The sequence below is a fragment of the Rhinatrema bivittatum genome, chromosome 3 (assembly GCF_901001135.1).
Source record: "Rhinatrema bivittatum chromosome 3, aRhiBiv1.1, whole genome shotgun sequence".
Lineage (NCBI taxonomy): Eukaryota > Metazoa > Chordata > Amphibia > Gymnophiona > Rhinatrematidae > Rhinatrema > Rhinatrema bivittatum.
Genome location: NC_042617.1, coordinates 322166530 through 322192620, shown reverse-complemented (window position 1 = coordinate 322192620; position 26091 = coordinate 322166530). Strand labels below are relative to the sequence as shown.

Here is a 26091-nt window from a genome sequence, read left to right as displayed (position 1 = left end):
CAGCCCCAAGATGAAGAAAATGCAGACCCCACCAGGAGGCCAAGAACCTGAAGAGGCCGCTGCCATGTGGAGGTTCCCAAACCAAAGTGCAGCTGAGCGGAAGGAGCTGTTGGTGAAGGAGTTCAATTTTATGGACTATCGCTGTACGAGAAGACCTGAAGAACTAAGTCTAACCATGCTGCAGTGAAACGCACAGCCATCTTGATTTACTAACATTTGCAACGCAAACGGAACCTAATACGTAATGTCGTACTTACGCACTAACGTTTAGTGAACGTGACTCCATTTTGGATTCATATTTTGTATTGTATTAATACGAACGCCGCCGCAAAATGTCTAACCCGTCAATTAAATGACGAAACAATAGTCTGATCATAAGCTACACCTACTAGAGGACCACGCTAGCTAATGCTTGTTCAGCAGTTTGTAAAATGTTTGCTCAGCAAAACCAGAACGCATGTGTGAAAGATAAGAGTTGTAAAGTGCATAAAAGTTTGCTCCGGAGGGGGCGTGGTATGCAGTTGTACTGAGCCTTTGTCTTAGCTGCATCTTGCTAGCAATAAAAGTCTATCTTTGCGGATCAGTTGTCTGGACCTCCTTACTGATTAAAAACAGACGGTTACATTTGGCGAGCTTCAGCCAGGAGGTGCCGGGGACGCTATTTTAGCCCCCCAGCTGGTCCGGTGGTTTGGTGGCGGAGCGATCCCCCAGACTTACTTGGTGAGTGGCCACCGCTGAGTTCAGCGATCAGGTTTCTGAGGGGACCGTTCCACAAGAAACTTCTTGAGACCTCTGGGCTGGTGATTCGGAAAGAAGGCTTTCTTCGCGATCGAGAGAACGTTTCAGGCAAGTATACTTTTATCTGCACGGGAATAAGAAACAGGGGAACCTGAATTAGAAACCAGATACAGCTAAATTACCAGCCGATCTTGAAATGGATCGAGGGGGCGTTGATCAAACCCCGCAGCGTGGTTAGTAGGAGCTCCCCCTCCGAAGACCTCGTTACTGAAAACCTGAATTGGAATTTCGGAAATTTTTGAATTTTGGGAATCAGAAAGAAATCTTGGGAATAGGTTTCTTGTTGTGTGAAAGAGAGTGAATGGTCTCGCAGTTCTAGACCGGGCGACCGCGTTCTAGTCGGGGCAAGTGTGACCCTTTTGTGTCTGGCAGATACGGACCCCTTACCTATCTGCTATCCCTTCCCCTCTTTGTCTGTACCTCTATCCTAAATGGGTGGGGGAGGGTCGACCCCGTTAAAAGTCATGACGGAGCACTTTAGCGAAGTATTTGATAAACATACCTGTACTAAACCTGGTATGATCCAACGCTGTGCCTATCGGTGGCCGAGCTTGTGCGTCAACTGGCCCCCGAAAGGAACTTTCGATTTTGTCACGGCCTCTAGAGTCCGAATAATAGTCACAAAAGAGGATCAGCCAGGCTTTCCTGAAGATGTCCCATATATTAATGCCTGGATTGAAGTTATTCTCAATCCCCCGTCCTGGGCACAAAAGTTAGTAGAGAGAGCTGCCCTCATCATGGTGGCGCAGATGAAGAAGGCGGGCCACCGGAAGTCACCCAACCGGAAAAGAAAGGAGAAGTCGGCCATATTGGACGCAGACGGCATGACGTCACCGGAGGCGGCCATATTGGTAGTCCAGAAGAATGAAGAAACTACAGAAAAAAAAATTAAACCACTGCCGGCAGCGGAGACCATATTAATTGACGAACCAGAAGTTCCAGCACCGCCGCCTTACATCCCACTTTACCCACCGCTGCTTAATCTGCCACCGATTCCTTCTTATGAACAAGCGGACCCCTTGCCTAGTACTTCACAGGAAACTAAAAGAGAGTTAGAATCGGTAAGAGCAGAGGACGAACCGGAACCTCCTGTCTCAGCCCATACTCGTCAGAGAACACAAGCGGCTGCCAGTCTCCAACTCCCAATCAGAGAAACTGCAACTGTCGTACCTGCGGTCCCTAGTGAGGAAAATGCTTTCCAAACTACACAGACTATTAGACTATATACCTATGTCCCTTTTTCATCAAGCGATCTCTTTAACTGGAAACAGCTCGGCCCTTCCTACGCTGAAAAACCAGATCAAATGATTGATTTTTTAAACGGAATTTTCTCCTCACATAATCCCAACTGGGCTGACATCCGCCATCTGGCTTCTTTCCTGTTCACCACTGAGCAGTGAAGACAAATACAACAAAACATGGACGAAGCAGCCAGAAGTGGAGCCGGGTCAGACGGTGATCCTGATGCCGCTGCAAGGGAACTTGCTCCGACAACAGACCCTCACTGGGACTACCAATCTCCCAGTGGACGAGACCGCATCGCGGCTTATCAGAGAGCCTTCCTAGAAGCCTTGAGGAAGGGAAAAAGAAAAATTATGAACATGACTAAAATCCAGGATATAGTACAAAAGAAGGACGAAACTCCGGGAGACTTCCTCGAACGACTAATGGATGCGTACCGGAGATACAGCCCTTTTGATCCAGAAGATCAAAAGAACCACCCTATAATAGTCATGAGTTTCGTAGGACAGTCATGCCCCGATATACGCCGAAAACTCCAGAAAACAGAGGGATTTGAAGCAATGAACATCAGCCAGCTCAAAATTATGGCAGACAAAGTCTATGGAAATAGAGAGCTGGAAGATGAGAAAAAGGAGAAAAAAGAAAGTAGCAGAAGGATGAGAGAAAGTGTTAACTTGTTAGCGGCAGCAATGGAAGAAACTAATTTCGGAGAGCAGGCCAGAAAGTATCGAGGATACCCTGGGCAGAGAGGAAGATGGCAGAGAGGAAGATCAGGAAGAGGCGGATCCTTCAGAGGAGGAAGAGCGCCTGTAGGGGTCAATCAATGTGCATATTGTAAACAAGAAGGACATTGGAAGGCTGAGTGCCCTGAGAAACCACGGGAGGGCGAAGGAGGGAACAGTTCAAAACCCTCAAAATCTAAAGAAAATGAATGGCAAATGGCGTTGGACGAATTGTCAGACGAGTCTAGTGACGATATCGGGCGAAACTCATGACTAAACAAGGAAGCCCTGCCCTCCGACCCGTTGGTAGAAATAAAGGTTGGGGCTAAAACCTTCAGAGGATTACTAGATTCTGGAGCACAACGATCTGTGATGACTACTGCAATCGCTATTCCCACAGCACAAAGCATCTCCATTGTAGGGGCCTCCGGGAAACCACTGGCAGCCCCTATTCTTCAGAATCGACAGGTTCGAGTGGGAGGACAACTAGTATCCCACCGATTCCTCTATGTCCCTGGATGTCCAGTTCCACTAATTGGTAGAGATCTCCTTTGCAAATTAAGGGCCACTCTACAGTTTGAATCAAATGGTGAAATCAAAGCTTCCTTTGCAGACAATCCTGTTTCCCTTATTTGTCCTCTCCAAGAGGAATGGAGACTACATCTTCCCATAGTTGAACGAACCATCGAGCACCGATATGAGGAAGATACCCCTCTCAATGCAAAACGAAGGTACCTGATGGATAGCGTACCTTCAGTATGGTCTGAAAACAATCCAGGAGGACTAGCAACCGAGGCTGAACCCGTCTGGATAGAACTGAAAGAGAAGGCACAAGTCATTAACCAAGCCCAATATCCTATTCCCTACGTGGCCAGACAGGGAATACAAGTACATCTTCAAAGACTATTTGACTTGGGCATCCTGCGACAAGTCCGGTCTGCCTGGAACACTCCCTTGCTACCAGTAAAGAAACCTGGTACTAACGACTATCGACCTGTACAAGATCTACGAAAAGTAAATAGCCAAGTAGCGGACTTGGTGGCCCTGGTACCCAACCCGTACTCCATTCTAGCTCAAGTCAATCCCAAATCAAAGTGGTACAGTGTAATCGATCTCAAAGATGCTTTCTTCTCCGTTCCGGTAGCAGAAGAATGTCAGAAGATCTTTGCCTTCACATGGGAAAATGCACACACTGGAATAAAACAACAGTACACCTGGACTCGGTTGCCTCAAGGATTCAAACACTCTCCCACGCTCTTCGGGGAACAGCTGGCAAAAGATTTGAAAACTTACCAGAAAAAACATGGGCCAGTAATACAGTATGTTGATGACTTACTGTTGTTCAGAGACACATATCTTGACTGTGCGAAAGCTACCCTTCACCTGTTACAGACATTGTATTCAAAAGGGTACCGGGCAAGCAAAAAGAAAGCCCAGATCTGTGAATTAGAAGTAGAGTATTTAGGTTTCCGAATTCGTGAAGGCACTCGATGCCTTGGAATCTCTCGTACAAATTCAATAAGACATCAGCCTACACCAACCTGCAAAAAAGAACTGCGAGCATTTCTGGGAGCCACCGGATACTGCCGGCTTTGGATTGCTAACTATGCAGTTATTGCCCAACCCCTATACGACAAGCTACGGGGTAAAGAAGCAGAATCTCAACCCTTCCAGTGGGAAGGACATGAACTAGTACACTTACAACAACTAAAAGAAGCCCTGATCTCACCCCCTGCTCTGGGGCTACCTGACGTAACTAAACCATTTCATCTGTTTGTAGATGAGAAAAAAGGAATGGCCATTGGGGTCCTGACTCAAACCTTCGGATCATGGGAGAGACCCGTTGCCTATCTGTCAAAAGGAATGGACAATGTTGCCAAAGGATGGCCGGGGTGTCTTCGAAGCATCGCGGCTGCATGCATATTAATTCCAGAAGCAGTCAAGTTGACATTTGGACAAACTTTGCAAGTAACAACTCCTCATACCATTCAGGGACTGCTCGAAACACATGGACCAAAGTGGATGACCAACTCACGTCTTGTAAAGTACCAAGCCTTACTATGTGAAACTCCTGAAATTCAAATACAAGACAGTAAAAACTTAAACCCAGCCACTCTAATGCCAGCACCTGAACCAGTAAGCCATGATTGTGAAGAAGTCATGGCTACAGTACACTCCAGTCGACCTGACTTAAGGGATCAGCCTTGGCAAGGCGCATGGACTTTATTTACAGACGGAAGTAGTCAGGTAAAGAATGGAGTACGAGTGGCTGGCTATGCAGTAGTAACTGAAGATGATATCATTGAAGCTGGACCCTTGCCTTCAGGAACGTCTGCACAAAAAGCTGAATTAATTGCCCTTACTCGAGCTCTTCAGTTGGCAGAAGGGAAAACTGTAAATATCTATACAGACTCTAAATATGCCTTCTTAACCATCCAAGTCCACGGAGCATTGTACAAGGAACGAGGGTTTCTCAATGCCGAAGGAAAACAATTGGCAAATGCGCCAGAGATCCATGAACTGTTAAAGTCCGTATGGCTACCACACAAAGTGGCCGTAATGCATTGCAAAGCACACACCGGAAAATCTGATCCTATCGCTCGGGGAAACCAGAAAGCTGATTCTGCCGCCAAAGCAGGAGCCCAAGACCATTATCAAACAAGAATGACCATATGCCCCCTCTTGCAGTTTCCAACTGAAATACCCACCTACTCAGCCGAAGAAAACGACTGGGCAAAAGCTGAAAATTTCCATCAACAGAATGGGTGGTGGATCATCTCAGACGGACGGATATGGATACCTGATACTATTGCGTGGACAATAGTAAGAGAAGCACACTGTCATACACACCTGGGACGTGATTCATTGGCAAAACTACTGGCAAAAACATACTATATAAACCGAATCACACAATTGACTAAACATGCAATTAATCAATGTGTTACATGTGCAAGAAATAATCCTCGCAATGGACCTGGTCCTGCACCGGGACATGTTCTCCGGGGAACTATACCATTTCAAGTCTGTCAAATTGATTTCACCCACATGACCCCTGCACTAGGTTATAAAGCCATGCTGGTAGCAGTATGCACCTACACCGGATGGATTGAAGCTGTGCCTACGCGAACAGAAACTGCAAAGGAAGTCGTTTCCCTCTTATTGAACCAAATCTTACCACGATATGGATTACCACGGCAGATCAATTCAGACAACGGCCCAGCTTTTACCAGCGAGGCAACTCAACACCTCACCAAAATTTTGGGCCTCAAATGGCATCTCCATTGCGCATGGAGACCTCAAAGTAGTGGGACTGTTGAACGAGCTAACAGAACTTTGAAAAGTCAATTAGCCAAGCTCTGTCAAGAAACAAGAACCAAATGGCCCAAAATGCTACCATTGGCATTGCTTAACATCAGATGCACTCCACGACAATCAGGACTAACCCCTTATGAAATGATGTACGCAAGGCCGCCACCGTTGCCCTCCTTCCCCGAATCCTTACAAGTCCAAGGGGAAATGTCACTCAGCAACCAAATGAAAGGACTCTACAATACTGTGGAAGCAATTCGCAAATATACCTGTGAGACAGAGCCACTAATCTTAATCAATCCTATCCATAAATTCCAGGTGAACGACTCTGTGTGGATCAAGGAATGGGATGAATCAGACTTCCTTAAACCTCGATGGAAGGGACCATTCACTGTGCTGTTAACCACACCTACCGCTCTCAAAGTATCCGGTTGTCCCACATGGATCCACTGGAGCCGAGTCAAACCAGCCACCGAAACTTGGCAGGTCTCCAAGACCGGTGACAGCACCCTGCGCTTTACTAGAAATACAACAAAGGTCAACCTGCTATAGAAACTAATGCAGTCACAAAATACTAATAACCTGTTTGTTTCTTCCTTCTTCCGCAGGCATCAAAAGCATATGATATCAATACTTTGGAAATGGGTTATCAGTACCCTCCTGGTAACCGCTCTAACTATCATATGCCCTTCCAGCAGCGATTGGAAATGGTTCATCAGCATCCTCTATATCATCATTTCTGCTCAACTATGGCTCATCTTTGCCATAATCCGAGAATCCTATGGCTACTAATGATCTTCATAGCTATAGTACCAATATCAGTTCAATCTTCGCTCAGCCTAAACTGTACAGAATGCATCAAGCAAGTTCGCACTACAACTGAAGACGGATACCAGTTGGTATTCACAATCATTCATCAATCTCAGCCACCACCATTATGTATAAAAAAGCCTGCTTGTGCCTTAAACACCACTCAAGGACAACAGTCTTTCCATCGATGTATCCTTAACGGCAAGCTCATCTGTCATTCGCCTACCACACCCAAGTACTACAATATAACGCTCACCACCGGATTGCCAAAAGCTTATACTTCTGACATCGTACCAGCTGGAAAGGGAATTCTATACTACATCAACTCAACAAAGGTCCTAATTGGAGGACCACCCATTGTCTCCATTGACTTCAACGCCTGTGATGCCATCGACAAACATCCAAGCGCAGTGCATTGTGGTTCTCCAGCATGGAAGAGAGCCTATACTTTCAATCACAAATATCTCTGTCCCTATGACCGTTCCAGTAATCCCTCCCGGTGGCTACCGTGTGCCGGGGATAAAGAACTTTCTGGATGGAACCTGGTCTGTGACTATACTGGAGGAGGATATTCAGGATGCCCTGGAATGGGTCGACTAAGTAAGGGAGCAGGAAACCTCATTACTCTAAAATGGCCAGTCCGGTCTGAGGGATCCCCATGGCAAGATACTTGGGGCTTTGGGATTGATGGCACAGGAGGAGATCCCATGACATACCTTACTATCACTCAGCGACGAGAAAAACCGCTCCCTATCATTCATCAAACCACTGTGGTAGGATACCAGTCCTTCTTCGATGAAATTTCTCAAATCAATGAGGAGTTGAAAAAGCATGCTATCTCCAACCAAGCAAAAAATATGTTCATCAACTTAGCTGAGAACATAGCCTTATCCCTGAAAGTACAAAATTGCTTTGTATGTGGTGGCACTAATATCGGAGAACAATGGCCATGGGAGGCCAGGGAGATTTTTCAAGCTGACTTAAACACTATGAACACATCCACCACGTATAATCGAAATCACAATCCTTATGAATGGGCTCTACAGACGGATGTCATCGGAAGACAATGTTTGTCACGGCACGTCTCCAAGTTGTACACAGTACCTGTCGGTAACTCCCCATGCACAGGAGTTCTCACAGTTGCCAGTAATACTCAATCATGGTGGCAAACAGAAAACCATGCCATACCCACACCATTCTGGACCGAGCCTACCTTAAATGCTACGTGGAAAGCAGCTGGCCAATTAACCACGTCATTCATAGCCCCAGACGGCTATTACTTCGTATGTGGACGACGGGCTTATGAACAACTACCTCCTCAATGGTACGGTACCTGCTTCCTAGCTACTATCCGTCCTAGCTTCTTCCTGCTACCAGTCACAGCAGGAGAAACGCTAGGGGTGCCTGTCTATAGTCCAATGAAGCCAAGTAGGCGACGAAGACAAAAGGTCTCTATCGGAGACTGGTCCGATCAAGAATGGCCACCCGAACGGATTATCGAATATTATGGTCCAGGAACATGGGCGGAGGATGGCTCTTTTGGATACAGAACGCCTGTATACATGAACAACCGTATAATCAGACTTCAAGCTGTTCTCGAGTTCCTCACCAATGATTCTGCTCTAGCACTTAACATTCTTGCCAAACAAAATACCAAATTAATTACTGCTGTATACCAGAATCGATTAGCCCTGGATTACCTCCTTGCTCAGGAAGGTGGTGTTTGTGGGAAATTTAACCTTTCCAATTGTTGTTTGCAGATCGATGATAAGAGTAAAGTCATCGAGGAAATCACAGACCGTATGGTGCGGTTGGCGCATGTTCCGGTACAATCCTGGTCTGGAGCCTTGGATTGGACAGCTTCATTACCTTCCTGGCTTACATCTATTCCTGGGTTCAAAGAACTCTTATTCCCTTTATTATTTTTCTTACTATCCTGTGCACTCCTCCCTATGTGTTTCCCTCTTTTCCTCAGGAGCCTTTCATCTATGATGGAGAAGATCGCTGATCGACGTGCAGCCGCCCAAATTATGATGCTGAACCAGTACGCTTCAATTTCTTCGCTACCTTTCAGTGATTCTTCAGAGTCAGAAGATGAATCTTCAGTCTACTATGACACTAATTTTTAATTTAACACGTACGGCCACCTTGTTTGCTCAGGTGAAGTCCGGCTACAAAGGGGGGTGAAGCCAATAGGGCCCATCCGTCTCAAACCGGTGAAGACACCATCGACCTGGCTAACAATTTAGGGCCTCACTCAGAGTTATGGTACTAATTATTTTTCTTGTCATTTCAGTTAGTTCACCAATGAAGGTGATACTTACGCCTTCTTATCGAAGTTGAAGTATCAAAGGGGGGAATGAAGGAGTTCAATTTTATGGACTATCGCTGTACGAGAAGACCTGAAGAACTAAGTCTAACCATGCTGCAGTGAAACGCACAGCCATCTTGATTTACTAACATTTGCAACGCAAACGGAACCTAATACGTAATGTCGTACTTACGCACTAACGTTTAGTGAACGTGACTCCATTTTGGATTCATATTTTGTATTGTATTAATACGAACGCCGCCGCAAAATGTCTAACCCGTCAATTAAATGACGAAACAATAGTCTGATCATAAGCTACACCTACTAGAGGACCACGCTAGCTAATGCTTGTTCAGCAGTTTGTAAAATGTTTGCTCAGCAAAACCAGAACGCATGTGTGAAAGATAAGAGTTGTAAAGTGCATAAAAGTTTGCTCCGGAGGGGGCGTGGTATGCAGTTGTACTGAGCCTTTGTCTTAGCTGCATCTTGCTAGCAATAAAAGTCTATCTTTGCGGATCAGTTGTCTGGACCTCCTTACTGATTAAAAACAGACGGTTACATTGGGGGGTCGCCCGGCGCTCCTAACCTGCCGCTCCCAACAAACCGCGCGACTGAGTGGAAGGAGCTTTGGGGCCGCCCGGCGCTCCCAACCTTCCGCCTGACGTCGCTTCCTCATGCACTCGGGAGCTTTGCATTCCTGTTTTCTGTGGGAGATGAAAACTTAACTCCTGTTAAAGTGGCTGCGTGCGAGGCCCTGTGCCTTAGTAACCAGCTCTTAACACTGCAGCTGTCGGTTCTCGTTTCTGAGGGATGGATTGCCGAGCTCTCGGGCGGACTTTGCAACCCTGGGCACCTTTCCTGGTTTTTTTGGGGGGGGGGGGGGCACTGCCTTGGTCCCTGCAGGATATGCAAATCAGGGTCAGGAATTTGCAGTCTGGCTCAGTGACTGCAGCTCCCTGCATGTGCAGGCAGGGGTGGGAGCTGACCGGTTTATTCTGGTTTCCGTGGCAGCTCGGTGGTTCAGGCTAGTGGGCGAGGCGTTCTCCTTTTTGTAATGCCTACAGTAGAAGGAATAAATCCTTGTTCCATTTCTCTGAATTGATGGGTAAGAGGTTCACCTCTTTGTGTGAACATAAATCCACATCAGCTTCATTCAGCCGTGCCCTACACGACAGGGATACACTGCAGCATGCTTTGAATACAGAAAAAGCTTAAAAAATCAAAATGCAGGTCTTCTCTGAAAGCAACAATAATACCAGCAGCACATGTTTTAGATAAGTCCGTTTGGCACTTAAGAGGGACTATGGCTGCTGAAAGAATGTTTGGTGTGTGTGTGTGTGAGAGTGAGTCAATATGTGTATGATCAGGAGGGAACGTGTGTGTGTGTGGATGGGTGTGTCTGAGCACACGTGTGTATGAGAGAGGGTATGTGTGTGTCTGAGCATGTATTTGTGAGAGGGATCAAGTGTGTGTCAGCATGTGTGTGGTGTGTGAGAGAGGCTGTATGTGTGTGTGTCTAAGCATGTGTATGTGAGAGAGGGAGCATGTGTGACAGCATATGTATGTGTCTGACCATGTAGATGTGTGAGAGAGATCTTGTGTGTTTGTGTATGTAAGAAGGAGCATGTGGGTATGTGAAGGAGTGTTTGCAATGAGAGAGAACATATGTTTGGGGGGGTGTATGTATAGATATATATATATTTATTTATTTATTTATTGTTTTTGTTATACCGAGTTTCATGACAGGCATCACATCAACCCGGTTTACAATTAACAAAGTGTGTAAAACATAACATAACGTAAAACAATGTTCTCAAAAAGAACCTTGAACTTTAAATATCGTGAATCAGATATAGGAATTGAGAAAGTTACAACAAATCAGGGAAATCAACTTGGAGCTGGAAAAGGGGAGAGATTGCACAGAGCAATATTAACATTTCAGTCTATTAATGTAATAGAGTAGCATAGTGAGTAAATAAGAATATGTGAGAAACTGTGGCAATACCTCACTATGGAACGGAACATAAATAACCAAATGCATAAATACGACAGTGTTATGATAAAAGTTCAGCAGGTATTGATGATTGTCAATTTAAGGTTGATTGAATTGTATTTGGTCCAGTTATTGGATAAGAGTTTGTGCTATTTAATGGAGGAATTATTCAAGGCTTGGAAATGCTTTTTTGAAAAGCCAAGTTTTTAGTCTTTTCCTAAATGTTAGAGAGCATGGCTCCTGTCTCAAATCTGGTGGGATAGAGTTCCAGAGAGTTGGACCTGCTGAAGAGAAGGCTCTGAGACTCAATGATTTATGTTGGTAGGTTTTGGCCTTTGGTATTTGGAGTGACTCTTTGTAGCATTCCCTGATGGGTCTGGCGGAAGTGTATTTTTTAAGAGGTATTTGTAGGTCGAGGTGCGTGTTTTGGTTGATAGTTTTGTATATGATGTTAATGGTTTTATACATGATTCTATAGTGGATCGGTAGCCAATGGAGGTTTTTGAGGATAGGTGAAATGTGGTCCATTTTCCTGGAGTTTGTGAGGACTCTGGCTGCAGAGTTCTGGACCATTTGTAGAGGTTTGGTATAGGAAGCTGGAAGGCCTAGTAGTAATGAGTTGCAATAATCTAATTTGGAAAAGATTATTGCTTGCAAAATTGTTCTAAAGTCTTGGGCGTGAAAAAGTGGTTTAATTCTTTTCAGGATATGTAATTTGTAGAAGCAGTCCTTGGTGGTTTGGTTAATGAAAGGTTTGAGGTTGAGTCGATTGTCCAGGATGGCTCCTAAATCTCTTACGTGGGCTGTTTGAAGGAGTGTGGGTGGTTTTGGGTGTGTATTTTTGTTTTCCGGTGATATGAGCAGGAATTCTGTTTTAGAAGCATTAAGTACCAGGTTTAGACTGGTGAGGAGAAGTTTAATTTCTACTAAGCAACTGTCCCAGTATTCCATTGTTTTAGATATTGATTCTTCTATGGGGATCACGATCTGTACGTCGTCTGCGAAAAGGAAGTGTTTCAGGCTTAGTTTTGTAAGAAGTTGACAAAGTGGTAGGAGGTAGATATTGAATAGCGTGGGTGAAAGTGAAGAACCCTGCGGCACCCCTCTATTAGAATGGTGGTATTGGGATTCTTTATTGTGGATTTTGACTCTATATCTTCTATTTTCAAGGAATGTTTTGAACCAGTTTAGTGTGGCACCTGTTAAACCAATGTTTGCCAGCTGTTTTAGAAGGAGGGTGTGGTTGATATATCTATATCTATGAGATTGATATATCTATATCTATGATATCTATGATATATATCTATGATATATTGATATATATTGATATATATTGATATATATTGATATATCTATATCTATATCTATGAGAGAAGGAAGAGAAAGCTTGTACATCCCTCTCCCAGGGTGACTGGAAATAAAAAATTCCCAGGTATGGAGAGCATGAATCCTTATCCTTATTAGTTATTAGTTTTAATTTTTGGATATTATTTGATGTGTCTGCTGTTTTGAAATATTTTATTGGTATTTGGGCAATTTAAAAAAATGTTACATTAGTTTTTAATTGTTTGATCTTCCATTCATCAGCTGTTTTGAACATTTATTTTTATTATTATGTTTATACTATTATGATTTATGTATTTATTATATTTCTTGATTTTATTGTTTAATGGCTGAGGATTGTTGATGGTTCTGTTTTTCCATTCTTGCACTGCATAGAGTCTGACTTGTGGTTTCCAATTCAGTTTTAGCCTGCATATTTCTATTTATACTATATGGTTTCTTTTTTCTGTATTTGGAGAGGGTCTGCCTGTGTCTGCATGTGTGACCAAAGAGAGGTATTCTGCTAGAATTTGGGGATCTATAGCAGCTTGGTTTGTTCTGTTTTCCTAATAGGAGGTGTATTGCTGTTTTAGGGCCTAGTGTAATATTTGCAGTGCTGCCTTCTCATTGATAAGGTTTTTACTTTTTAAGTGCTGACAGTTAGTGCTGTTTTGGTATGGGAGGCTTATTATATTTTAATTGTAATTTACTCATAGCTTTCTGAGGGTCAAGCCCACACCCAACACGTATTACAGTAGTCCTAATGCCATATGGGTTCTAAGTGTCTTTTTTTGTAGGATTTTCTGGTTGGCACCACAGCAGTGCATGTAAATATAATATACATGTGATTTTTTTTTTAATCTCAGAAGACTATACTTTGAATATTCTTTTTCATGTAAAATCTGTTATTATGCAGAAAAACAGAAAAATAAAGGAAGAATCCTGTTTTGGGGGAGCAAGATAGCGGCGTGAACTAGAGGTGCTCAATCGCTCTTTATTTCCTCCGCTGAATTACCTCTAAGATGCCCTCTAAACGCAAGGGGAAAGTCAGCGTCTTCCCCCCGGACTCTCCTCTTCCCTGTGGACAGAGATTGATCACTGCCTTTGGATCGGCTACACTTGAGGGGGGGCCTGACCCTGCTGCAAAATCTGGTGAGGGAGCACCGGTTTTGCCAGGGGAAGTTTCCCTGAGCCCCCTGGATCTGCGGCTCCCGCTGGCGCATGGGTTCACTCCTGCTTCAACTCTGACCGTGGCGTGGGACAGTGACGTGTCCTATGCAACTGCGGGGGGGGGGGGGGGGGGGGGGGGCGAGGAGAGTGTGGAGTTCAGCTGCCGGCAGTTCAACAGTCCCCGTCAACGCCGGCAATGTTGGATACCGTTCAGGAGGTGATGTTTCTGCCACCTCCTCTCCGGCTGAGATTGAAGGAGAGCCCAGAGGGGCCTATACAGTGCCGGTAAGAAGGGACCCAGAGATGGCTTTTCCCAGAATTTTGGATGAGATTTTTTCTCTTCCACCTAAGCCAGCAGCAGTCACTCTAGAAGCCCTTTGGGACCTTGTAGTTGGGTTTGGTTGCTCTCTACAGGATTGTCAACTGAAGATTAAGAACCTTATTATGAGGGTGGGCATTTCTGAGGTGAAGTGGGATGAGAAATTTAGGGAATTACTGTCACAGATGAAAGCATTGGAGGTTGTGACCACTGAGACACAATCTTGTAACTTAAAACTGATTAAAGATTTCGGCAATTGCTCTAGAAGGTTGGAATATTTAGAAAATTATTCTCAGCATTTAAATCTCTTGAATATTGAATTTTCCAAAGGTTATAGGTGAAAATTCCTATCAAACTCTTAAGAAATATTTTCTGGAAATATTGCAATTTGAGGAGGGGAAAATGCCTTCTATAAATAAGTCTTAATTCCTACCAGCTATGGGTACAGGGAGAATTTCTCAAGATCGTCTTCCTGATGCCATTGTTGATTTAACTCAATTTCTGGAGGATTCCACTGCAGAAGTTTATGAACGTTTAACTCTTCTTGTTTCCTTTATTTCTGAATATGATGTGAGCGAAGTAATGAAGAGATACTTTAAGAATATCTCTGTACCTTTTTATGGACAGATAATTTGTATCTTTCCAGACTTTGCTCGTGCTACCCAAGAACATAGACGTAATTTCCTTAGTCTCTGTCCCCAGGTTATCTCATTGGGGTTTTCCTTTATTTTAAGGTATCCCTGTAAATGTATTATTTGCTCTTTGAACAAATGTTTTCTGTTTATTTTTCCAGAACAGCTTAAATCCTTTATTAATTCCAGGAGTATATTAACATCTTCTCCTGCCAATCGCACGTTAAGTCATTTTCTTTGAATGTTAGATGCTTATAATTCTCCCAATATTGCGCTCCCCCGCATATAGAGTTTCCTATTGGGTAAATGACTTATTGTACATAAGATTTCATTCTTGTGAAATTATTTTTTTTTTCTATTTCTGGATAATGTCATTTTGTTTTTTCAAAGTAAGGTATTGTCCTGCTTGTAATGATGAAATTAATAAATATAAAATAAAAAAAAGGAAAAAGCTGTTATTATGAATGCATATTTTTAACTGTGGGGGTGGGATGCAAGGGTATAAAGTCCGCTTAGGGCACCCAATACCCTTGCACTGGTCATGGGTTCCGGGGGAGGGGCTGAAGACTCAGAGGTAGGGGGGGGGGTGTGACAGTTTTTAAAGTTTAGGTTGCTGGAAGGAGCTGGGCTGTTTTTGGTGGGCCCAAGACAGAGACTAAATGAAAATGCAGGAGGGGGGGGGGGGGGGGGGGGAGAGAGGGCAGTACAATAATTATTCGCACAGGGCAGCAAAAAGACTAGCACCGTCCGTGCACTCACAGTTCACAGTCTGTGCTTGTTATCTGTGCAAGGGTCTCTCCCCCTCTCTCTACCAGGGCAAGGGAACCACTCACCCTCCAGAAGGTAGAAAATGAGGCTCCCAAGCAGCCAGGGATATCTTTGGTGGGGCAGAACCCTCACCCCAAAACCGGTAGGAAGAATGGTAAGTCTCAGTCTCTGCACAACGTCCCGAAAATTCTCTCTTTCCCCGGGGTGAAGAACTCCAAAATTCTCAAAATCATCTTCCTCACAGTTCTTCAGAAGTTCTCTCTCGCTGTCTTTCTGCATCCCTCGCTGGAAAAAGGATCCAACCAGGAGCACCACAGCTCTCAATGTTCTTACTTCAGGGCAGGAAGGGGGAAGCAAAGTCTTCCTCTCAGGTCTTCTAACCAAAAATCTCTCCCCCCACCAGAACCGAGTCCAATCACCAGAAGTCGCCTGCGGCGGGTCACTACCATGCCTCTGTCCTCAAGGAGGGTGAAGAGGAGCAGGGTCTTCCCTATCCTGGCCTTCCAGAGAGAAAGACATCCCCGTCATCTCTCTCCAGGCCAAAATCAGGGACCTCTCAGGGCTTCCTATCCCAAAACGACCCGGAAGGCAAACCAAACCAGACAAAGGGGTGGACTGGAAAGGCAGCTTCCCGACCTTTCCCCAGGAACTGCAGGTAGGGGGGTCTGAGTCCCGCAAACAGGCCCAAAATTCAGCTGAGGCAGCACTCCTGGCTTCTCCGAACTCAAACAAAATCAAGCCTCACTGCCCCCCTGCTCTAAGGGAGAGAACTGCCTTTATATCACAAGGAGATGGCACTTTCAAAGGGAGGGCTTGTACCGAATGGTTCACTACCAACATGCCTGCCCTAGCTGAAAGAGAAACTAGGATCATTACAATACCATCATTGCAGAATGGAAAATCCCCAGGTGCCAACAGGATCATTGCTGAAATATACAAGGCCTTTAAAAAGACAGATAATTAAATTATTGGTGAAAGCACATAATGATATACTAAAGAACAGACTGAATAGTTCTCCCTAAAGCAGGCAAAGGCTGGCGTGTGGGCCATGAGGACCTATCTATCTTCTAAATGTAGACTGTCAAATTTTAACCTACATTTCGGAGAAAAGGATAGCAGCCTCATTAATGCAAACAGATCACATAAGGTTTATTCCAGGAAGACAAGAGGCAGAAAATATTCACAGGCATCTAACCATGCAGTAAGAGATGGAATACAGAATGGTGGTCTTATAATACAGAATAGCGGCAGAGGTTTCTGACGGGGTAAGCTGGCCCTGCTTGTAGGAAGTCCCTAGCACGTGTGGTCACCCCATTAGTACTTGCAGAATACGTACAGACAAGCCAATCTAAGTCGTCCTCAAAAGGGCAAGAAACTGGAGTCACTTCTACGACTCCATAAAGCTGTACAAAGAGCCTGCGTTCTCCCTTGTTGAACGTGCTGGCTACAGAGTCACCGGCTCACAGAATTAGAGAGACTGATTTGGTAAACAGCATAATAAGATTAATATATGGATAGTACACTGCAAAGTCTTGGAAAGAGATGATTGGAAATATTTAGCTCACATGAAGACTTACCACCATTAATACAGGGCCCGGCTTTACTATTAGGCAAACGAGGTGGCTGCCTAGGATGGAAGCTTCTGGACTGGCAGTGCCAAAGAGCAGCTGAATTGACAGCAAAACAATAGTGCTGATTTGGTGTGGCAGGTTTGTTATATAGGTTCTGTGTGTCTTTTCTGCAGGTTTTTGTGTTACTTAACAAACTGTCAAGTAATGGAAGGAGTCTGTGTCACTATTACTGAGGTGGCACCAGAATTTGACATTTTCTTTTTCTTTAATATGGTGAGTAGTAAGGGAAAACATCCTAGTTCAGCCCAGGCAGACATTTCAGAGATTACTTTTACCCAAGATGGTCTGGATTTCTTGATTTTATTTGCAGTCTACACCTCCAAAATCAGAGAAGATACATTCATCAGACGACGTGCTGGGCTATAGGTTGTTCAGGAAAATTAGGAGAGGCAGAAAAGGGGAAGGAGTAGCTCTTTATTCATAAAATAATATCTAAGCAAACTGAAATACAGGGCAGCCTGGGGAAGGGAGGAGAAGGCAGTGTGAACCATCTCGGAAAGGGGTGACGGCACTTCGATCTGCACTGGCCTCCATCTCAGGTGGGGAAACTGGATCAGGGATCTGGCCAGATACATCCAAAAGGTGGGAATAAAGGCAGAGCCGGTGTCGGGAGGCTGTGCGGTATTATAAATGTTATAAATAGGTAAATAAAGGGAAAGGCACAGAGAAAGCATTTCTAAGGTCTGGGCGGCTGCTCACACGGTTTGATCTAATGGCCAAGGCAGAAAGGAGTCACGCCAGGCTCGAAGTCCCGGATTCCTAAAATGCTGACTTTTGGCACCTGAAGGAGGTGCTGGCAGGGTGGGAAGAGTTAGGAAAGCTGAAGGGGAAAGAACGGGGGGGCTACAGTAAGGGCAACAATCCTTTATGTCAGAAAAGTTCTTCAAAGAGCTGAACCCAAAAGGAACAGCCAAGAAATCAGCATTCAGGAAGCACAAAGGAGTAGGACCCCCCCCCCCCTCCACACCTCAGTTATCCTTGCAGCCTATAAGGTGCCACCGGTCTCTGGGTCAATTTTGCCTTCTGCAGACGAAGACAACTACCCCCTCTGGAATTTCTGGCATCCTTGCCTCAGGTGCCCGGGTCCCACTTGTGTACTGCAAGAGGCAGGGAGCAGGAAAGGAAGGGCCGAATCTTTTCACTACTCTGCAGAATCACAGCCTTCCCTCAGCAGCACTGCTGCCGTTTAATGAGGCCCTGTCTAACCGCGCTGACGGGATCTGGCAGAGCAGTGCCGCACAACGTGCCCGCCCTGTGAAGGCTCGCGCGGCGAGGAGATAAAGAAAGCCGTACCCTTGCGGCACTATGGAAGGGCTCACGTGGCAGGCAACGACAACCGGCCTGCGCTGCTGCTGCACATCCTTTCAGATGTGGAAATTGAAATTCCGTCTGCAGCTCCCCCCCCCCCCCCTTGCCATCAGAAGGAGCCACCAGCTGCAACGACGTGCCGGCTGACATGCCGCCACCGATAAGCGCTGCCATTCTGCACGGTGGGCTTTCACGCGGTCCAGGGGGAGTCGGGTCACCGGGGTGGGGGGCGGCACGGCGACAGAATGGCCTGTCTGCAGCGATCTGAGCCCAGTTTAATAATGCAAGTTATTTTCACTGCCTGCAAAAAAAATGTCACGGCTCATCTTCCCGAAAATAATAAGGGAAAAACAAGCCAAGCCCTGTGCTGGAGTCGCAGCTGAATGCCTTTGATCGGCGCCGGCATAACATTCAGCTGAATTACGAGCCAGCAGAATTCTGGCTCGGGGGAACTTGGTGCGGTTTGCTCTTTGTAAGGCTGAACTGAAGCAACCTGTCAGCCTTCAGCGGCTCTGTGGGATTTCTCTGCCACTTGCAAGGGCTGCGTTGCAAGGCTTTGTTTGCTAGAATTAGATGTCACTACTGCTCAAAGCAGAGCTAATTGCACCGAGAGACACTGCTGTCACTTTGACTCTGCTTATTTAAAATATTTCTATACTCTCTGCTCTTGCAAACCTCAAAGCAGAGAAGAGAATAGCAGACACACGCGGCACTAGCTGATGAGTCCATAATAAGCTAAAACTAAAGCGTGAACTAGCAATTAGCAATGCACAACTGGAACTGGAACAGGCTTATTGAGGGGGAAAGGTGCAGCAGGATTTCAGTCAAGAAATGAGGCATACAGTAAGTACGGATAGAAATGGGGTGGGGGTTGGGTGTGGATATGCAAGGCCTCATTTCCCTGTAGGCAAAGGGCGAGTTGCTCTGTCCCTGCCCAGCAGGGGACAACATTGCTTAGCACATGGGGTTCTGAGCTGATGACTCTTCTGGTCAGTGTCTATCTCAGGCAGCAGAGGGACAGCCTCTGTTTCCTCTTCCAGCACCAACCCCTCCCAGGAAGCGTGCAGGGAAAAGGACATGAGGGATGAGCCTGGGGTAGAAAGAAGACAAGGCCTGACCAAGGAGAGCCCCTCTGTTCCTTAATACAGCCCCTCCAAGAGAGGAGGGGGTGAACCCAGAGTGCAGATAACAGCCATTGTGCTCCCTAATCCAGCCCCTTCCTCCCTGTCATTCAGGGACAGGAGGGCAGGGGGTGAACCTATAGTATACACTGCAGGGCAAAAAGAAGCCATTCTGCTCCTTAATCCAGCCCTTCTTCTTCTCATGTTCACCCATAACAGAAACATGGGGGTAACCTGCACGGAGAGGAGGATACTACCCTTAAAAGAAGGCGTGGGGGTAACCTGCAACAAGCAGCAATTATTACCCTTAACCAAGGCATTGGGGACACCTCCTTAGATCGACAGTTTATACTTTACAGAAGGCATGGGGGTAACCTGAACAGAGTGGCAGTTGCTACCCTTAACAGAAGACAAGAAGGTAACCTGCAAACAGTAGCAGTTATTACCCTTAACAGAAGGCATGGGGATAACCTGCATGGAGCGGCAGTTACTACCCTTAACAGAAGACATGGGGGTAACCTGCATGGAGTGGCAATTACTACCCTTTTTATTTATTTATTTATTTATGTATTTGTTTATTTATGCGCTTTTACATTATTTCAAGAACAAAATCTTGTACAGAAAAGAGAAAACTTTCCAATCATACAGTGAAACTGTATTTTATACAATAATTTCAAATGAAAACAGAAACAACTTTTTACAGTTCCTCTTTTAGAGATCCACAATAGGGGGAGGGAGGATCTGCCAAACCCAAAGAAAATAGTATCAATACTAATTATAACAATTACCAGATGAAACATTACTATATATTTTCATAGAGAACTCGGGGCCCCTTCACAAGGTGCGTCAGCTGTTGATAAAGTCTTACCCACTAGGAATTGGGTTAACTGGGGTGGATCAAAGAAAACAAATGTATTTTGTAAATACTTTACCACACATTTACATGGATATTTGAGGAAATATCTCGCCCCAATTAACAAAACCTGAGGTCTCAGAAGCAAAAAAGCTTTCCTCCTCCTCTGTGTCTCTCAAGAGAGATCAGGGAAGGCTCTAACCAGAAGCCCAAGAAATCTTACATTTCTGAATTTTATACTCAATCTTAACAGCCTTTCTCTGTCCATCTCAGAAGAAAAAGTCACAATTAGAGTTGCGGGAACCGCCAATTACTACCCTTAACAGAAGGCATGAGAGTAACCTGCACAGAGCAGCAGTTACTATTCTTAAGGGAAGGCATGGGGTAACCTGCATAGAGTGCAGTTACTATCCTTAACAGAAGGAATGAGGGTAACCTGATTGGAGTGGCAGTTACTTCTCTTAACAGAAGGCATGATGGTAACCTGCATAGAGCAGCAGTTACTATTCTTAAGGGAAGGCATGGGGTAACCTGCATAGAGCAGCAGTTACTATTCTTAAGGGAAGGCATGGGGTAACCTGCATAGAGCGGCAGTTACTATTCTTAAGGGAAGGCATGGGGTAACCTGCATAGAGCGGCAGTTACTATTCTTAAGGGAAGGCATGGGGTAACCTGCATAGAGTGGCAGTTACTATTCTTAAGGGAAGGCATGGGGTAACCTGCATAGAGCGGCAGTTACTATTCTTAAGGGAAGGCATGGGGTAACCTGCATAGAGCGGCAGTTACTATTCTTAAGGGAAGGCATGGGGTAACCTGCATAGAGCAGCAGTTACTATTCTTAAGGGAAGGCATGGGGTAACCTGCATAGAGTGGCAGTTACTATTCTTAAGGGAAGGCATGGGGTAACCTGCATAGAGCGGCAGTTACTATTCTTAAGGGAAGGCATGGGGTAACCTGCATAGAGCGGCAGTTACTACGTATTCATAAATCTCAACAAAGCTTGCGTTCAGCTAATAAAGGTTTCCGTACAATTCCATCTGTTGCATCTGCTAAACTTACTTCTGTTAGAGAAAGAGCTGTTTCATTAGCTGGACCGAAATTGTGGAATACCTTACCTGTCAAGCTAAGACTCCAGAAAGATTTGAAATTTTTTAAAAAAGCATTGAAAACTTGGCTTTTTGAACAAGTGTACGGAACAGATGTTAGCTAGTAATTTATTTTCTTATTTTACGCACTTAATCTATTAATTGATTAATTAATTAATTAATTAATTAATTTGTTGTCAATAATTTCATTTATTTATAATTTTTTATAATTTTTAATGCTTATCTATATGCTTTTATATTCTTAATTTGTTATCAAACTTTTTAATTAATATTATGATTGTATTTTATTTTACTTTATTGATTATATAAAGAAAATGTGAACCATTGTGAAGGTAAATACCAAACATTGGTATATAAAACTGATTAAATAAATAAAAATAAATAAATAAATACCCTTAACAGAAGGCATAGGGGTAACCTGCATGGAGTGGCAGTTACTGCCCTTAACAGAAGGCATGGGGGTAACCTGCATGGAGTGGCAGTTACTGCCCTTAACAGAAGGCATGGGGTAACCTGCACAGAGCGGCAGTTACTACCCTTAACAGAAGGCATGGGGGTAACATGCACAGAGCAACAGTTACTATTCTTAAGGGAAGGCATGGGGTAACCTGCATAGAGCAGCAGTTACTACCCTTAACAGAAGGCATGGGGGTAACCTGCATGAAGCAGCAGTTACTACCCTTAACAGAAGGCATTGGGTAACTTGCATGGAGTGTCAATTACTACCCTTAACAGAAACATTGGGGCAACTTGCACAGAGCAGCAGTTACTACCCTTAACAGAAGGCATTGGGATAACCTGCATGGAGTGGCAGTTACTACCCTTAACAGAAGCCATGGGGGTAAATTGCACAGAGCGGTAGTCACTACTCTTAACAGAAGTCATGGGGTAACCTGCAGAGAGCGGTAGTTACTACCTTTAAAAAAAATCTTGCTGGGCAGAGGGAATGGACCACTTGGGTCTTTTTCTGCCGAAATTCACACTGTTACCTACTTCCCCTCCTGTGCAGGGAATAGGAGGGTATATGTTTAACCTGGAGTGCCCTGCAGAGCAATGGAAATTCCATTTGTGTCTGCGTAATTCTCTTTCTGAGTTGTGGTCACTTATTCTATAGGTGTGTTCTCCGCATGTGACTGAAGCGAGGTATTCTGTTAGGGTGTAGGTATTCTGTTAGGGTGTAGCTTCTGTGTAGGGATCTGTAGCAGTCCAGCTTGTTCTAGTTTCCCAAACGGAGGAGTGCTGGGGTTCCGGGGCCTGCTGCACAATATCAGCATCGCTGCCTTTCACAGGCAGTTAGTGCAGTTTTGGCATGGCGGGGTTCTGCGAAACTGCACAATGGGTCCGGTAAAGGAGGAAGTCTGCGTCACTGGTAGTGAGGTGACAACAGAATTTGATTTTTTTTTTTTCCTCTGGCAAGCAGTAAGAGGGGACATCCTAGCTCAGCCCAGCCAGACGTTGCACAGGTCTCCTTCCAGCACTGCAGGAGGGATTTCTTGTCATTTATACATTTAGGCATTTCGTGATGGTTTTGAAATCCTCCCCCCTAAATCACAGATGCCATTCATGAGGCACAGTGACATGATACTGAATCATATTTGTATTATGCATTTGCATACACAAAACAACGTTCAATGTTTTAAAGTCTAACGGCTGGTTATGTACATGGGTGGGGGGGAAACGGCGCCCTGGTCTCCTTCCCTGGACCATGACTTCGCCCTCCGCAGGGGTCTGCAGGTAGAAAGGTGTGGTTGCTGGTTGTTTAGGGGAGGCCTCGTGGTCAGAGCAGTGGGCCGGGAAGCCAAGGTTCAAGTCTCCCTGCTGCTCTGCGTGACCTTGGGTAAGTTAACCCCTCTCTCTCCATTGCCTGTGAGTCCCCTGGGCACGGGGCGGCGCCTGCATGGAACTCGCTTCAGATACCCCTGAAAAGGCCTGAATGAAATGCACGCGAAAGCACAGGAGCAACCGGGAACGGCCCCTGGCCACTTCCTGCATGGAAGGGTTAAGCCTGGGGTGCAGGGGGATTTTGTCAATGGGAAAACATTTCATGGGAAGGTGATTTTCGTTCATTTTTAAACAAATCTAAATAAAATACAAGCATGCCCTCATATTTGTCATTTACATTCACAAATTCACACCCTTATTAATGATGTGTTTTTATAGGATTGTTCTGGGAGAGTTAGTGGTAAGGGTCATGATGATTGTTGAGTTTAATGAACATTTAATTAGTCGAGTGCCGGACCCAGGGCAAAGTCTCCCTGTGGGATCTGGGAGTGATCATATTTCATGATTTTTAAGATGAGCAAACAAGCAGACAAGTGGACGGGATAAGGTAGAAGGACGCCTGGGTGCATAGGAAGAGGCTTCACCGGAAACTGTTTCTGTACAAGTCTTTGGTGAGACCTCATTAGGGGTACTGTGCACAATTCTGGAGACCGCACCTCCAAATGGATGCAAGCTGAGCAGAGCTGTCCAGAGGGGTGGCTCTTAAAATGCTTAATGATCTTCACAAGGAAGCATATGGGGCCAAACAGGGCTACCCTGGAGGAAAGGAGGGAATCGGGGGACATGGAGGAGACATTTAAATATTTCCAATGAATAAATGCACAGGAGGCAGACTCAGGAGGAATTGGAGGAAACATTTATCTACAGAAAGGGCGGTGGATGCAGGGAACAGCAGAGCATGGGACCAGCACAGAGGAGCCCTGAGGAGGAGGAAGGGCCTACAAATCTGAGCAGGCAATGTAGATGGGCAGACTGCATGGACTGTATCTGACATCATGCTCTGGAAGACCTCTAGTCAGTCAGATTTTCAGAATATCTACGGTGAATCAGCAGAAGATAAATTTGCCATCAATAGATATACCAAAAATAGAAAAGAACCAGCTCAAAAGAGGGAATGTTTGTTGGAACTCTGGGGAAACCTCATATAGGGCCACTAAGGGCTACAAGCTTATATATACAGCTCTAAAAGGCGCTAGGGCTTTTTAATCAGTGGAATCCCAGAGTTAATGATTCTTAGAAGAGCTATCATATGCTTAGGATATACTGCATGCAAATCGAGCTCATGCATGTTCATTGCGGATTTCCTGAAAGCCTGACAGGCTGGAGATCCCTCCAGGACAGGTCTGGGAACCACTGATCTCGGATGCCTAACACCCTTGCACCAGCCCTGTCTATAGTGCAAGGCCCTTAGCACCATGCTCGTGCCGGCTATCACAGGCCAGGGGGAAGACGCCCCCACGCCATACTTGCATGGGCCCATATAGGCCAGAAGAAGACAGAAGGGGTGCTTGCATCGCTTTGCATACGCCAGAGAAAGGTAGAGGTGTGTGTGCTGGGCCACACAGGCTGCAAGCCATGTGTGTGGCTGACCTCCCGACAGCTGGTGTGGAGGAAGAAAGCAGCAGCAGTGGGCTGGCAGCATCGGATTAACGGGAGAGTGGGAGAGGGCGGAAGGAGGAGAGTGCTAGTGTTGGCATGGAAAGGGAGGGTGGTAGTCAGTATGGAACAAATAAAAGGGGATCCCATCTGCAGATGTTTGCCCAGGGTGCTTTAAGTAGCTAAAGCTGCCCTGGGGATGTGGTAGAGACACTCAAATATTTAAAAGGTATTATTAATACACAGGAAGTTAGTGTTTTGAGGTCATGATATGATGCATGAAAGTGGCAAAGTCAGGCGTAACATCAGAAAAGATTTCTTTACAGAAAGAGAGGTGGATGCATGGGGAGGAGGTAGAGGCAAAACGTGTTCCAGGGATGAAGAAAGCCTGAGATAAGCACAGAGGGTCCTTGGATGCGAGGGTAAAGCCTGGGATCAGTAGGCTTTCTGGAATTGCATCAGAAATGTATAAGAGTAGGGGGCATATGAACTAAAACTTGTGCTAACAAAAATGCCCGAACGTTAAGCCATGGAGATGAAGAGCTGGCATCAGAAGGTGACTCGGCCAACCTTGGCACATTCATCCCATCCCATTGACACCAGGGAGGGAGTTCTGCCAGCATTTGAGTCAGGACACCAGCATCCGGCCATCACCCCTCAGAACTAATGTCTCCAAATGAGTCGGCGCATGCACGACACGTACCGCAACAGGAATGAGCCTCAGTCATAGGCCAGGCTACGTTGAGCACAATTTCAAACTCTCAAATAAACTGCTAATGCCCTCCTTCACAGGGACGCTTCTATCATTAGGAAAGGTGAAGCAGCCACCTCAGCGGGCAACATTTTGTGGTGGCAAAATGTGCCTCCCCAAAACAGCTCTGCAGCACTGCCTCACCCTGCAATCCAGATACAAACCTCCCGCAGGCAGAAAGAAGACACTGGCAGCTCCAAACGATGTCGTGCCAGTGAGGATCCCAGGCTCCATGGGCAGGAAGAAGGCCCTAGCGATGACACCACATGATGATGTCCCCACTGGAAGCCCGCATCCCGTGTGCAGAAGGGCACGGGTGATGGTAGTACGGAGTTCTGACATGCCTGCGGGGATCCCAGGCCCTGCGGGCAGAAAGACAAACCCTATGCTGGTATGGGATTATGGTGTGCCCACTGGGTTCCCGCACCCTGTGAGCTGGAAGACAAAAGAGACCCAGTGAATGGGATGTGAGGGAAGAAAAGAGAAGAGTGGGTGAGTGAGAGGGAATAGTATGGGAGGGGAGAGGAGAGGAGAGGAGGGAAGGAG

The 26091-nt window shown here is 45.5% G+C and overlaps 2 protein-coding genes across 2 annotated transcripts; both read left to right on the top strand.

Annotated features, from left to right (window-relative positions):
• Positions 1-2387: 2387 nt before the first annotated feature.
• LOC115087749 lies at positions 2388-3063 on the top strand. Its single transcript, XM_029595281.1, has one exon. It carries the CDS (start codon positions 2394-2396, stop codon positions 3033-3035), a length of 642 nt encoding a protein of 213 aa, XP_029451141.1. The 5' UTR covers positions 2388-2393; the 3' UTR covers positions 3036-3063.
• A 50-nt stretch (positions 3064-3113) lies between these two features.
• Positions 3114-6650, top strand: LOC115087748. The gene has a single exon (XM_029595280.1). The coding sequence runs from the start codon at positions 3135-3137 to the stop codon at positions 6621-6623; it is 3489 nt and encodes a 1162-aa protein (XP_029451140.1). The 5' UTR covers positions 3114-3134; the 3' UTR covers positions 6624-6650.
• The last annotated feature ends 19441 nt before the right edge of the window (positions 6651-26091 follow it).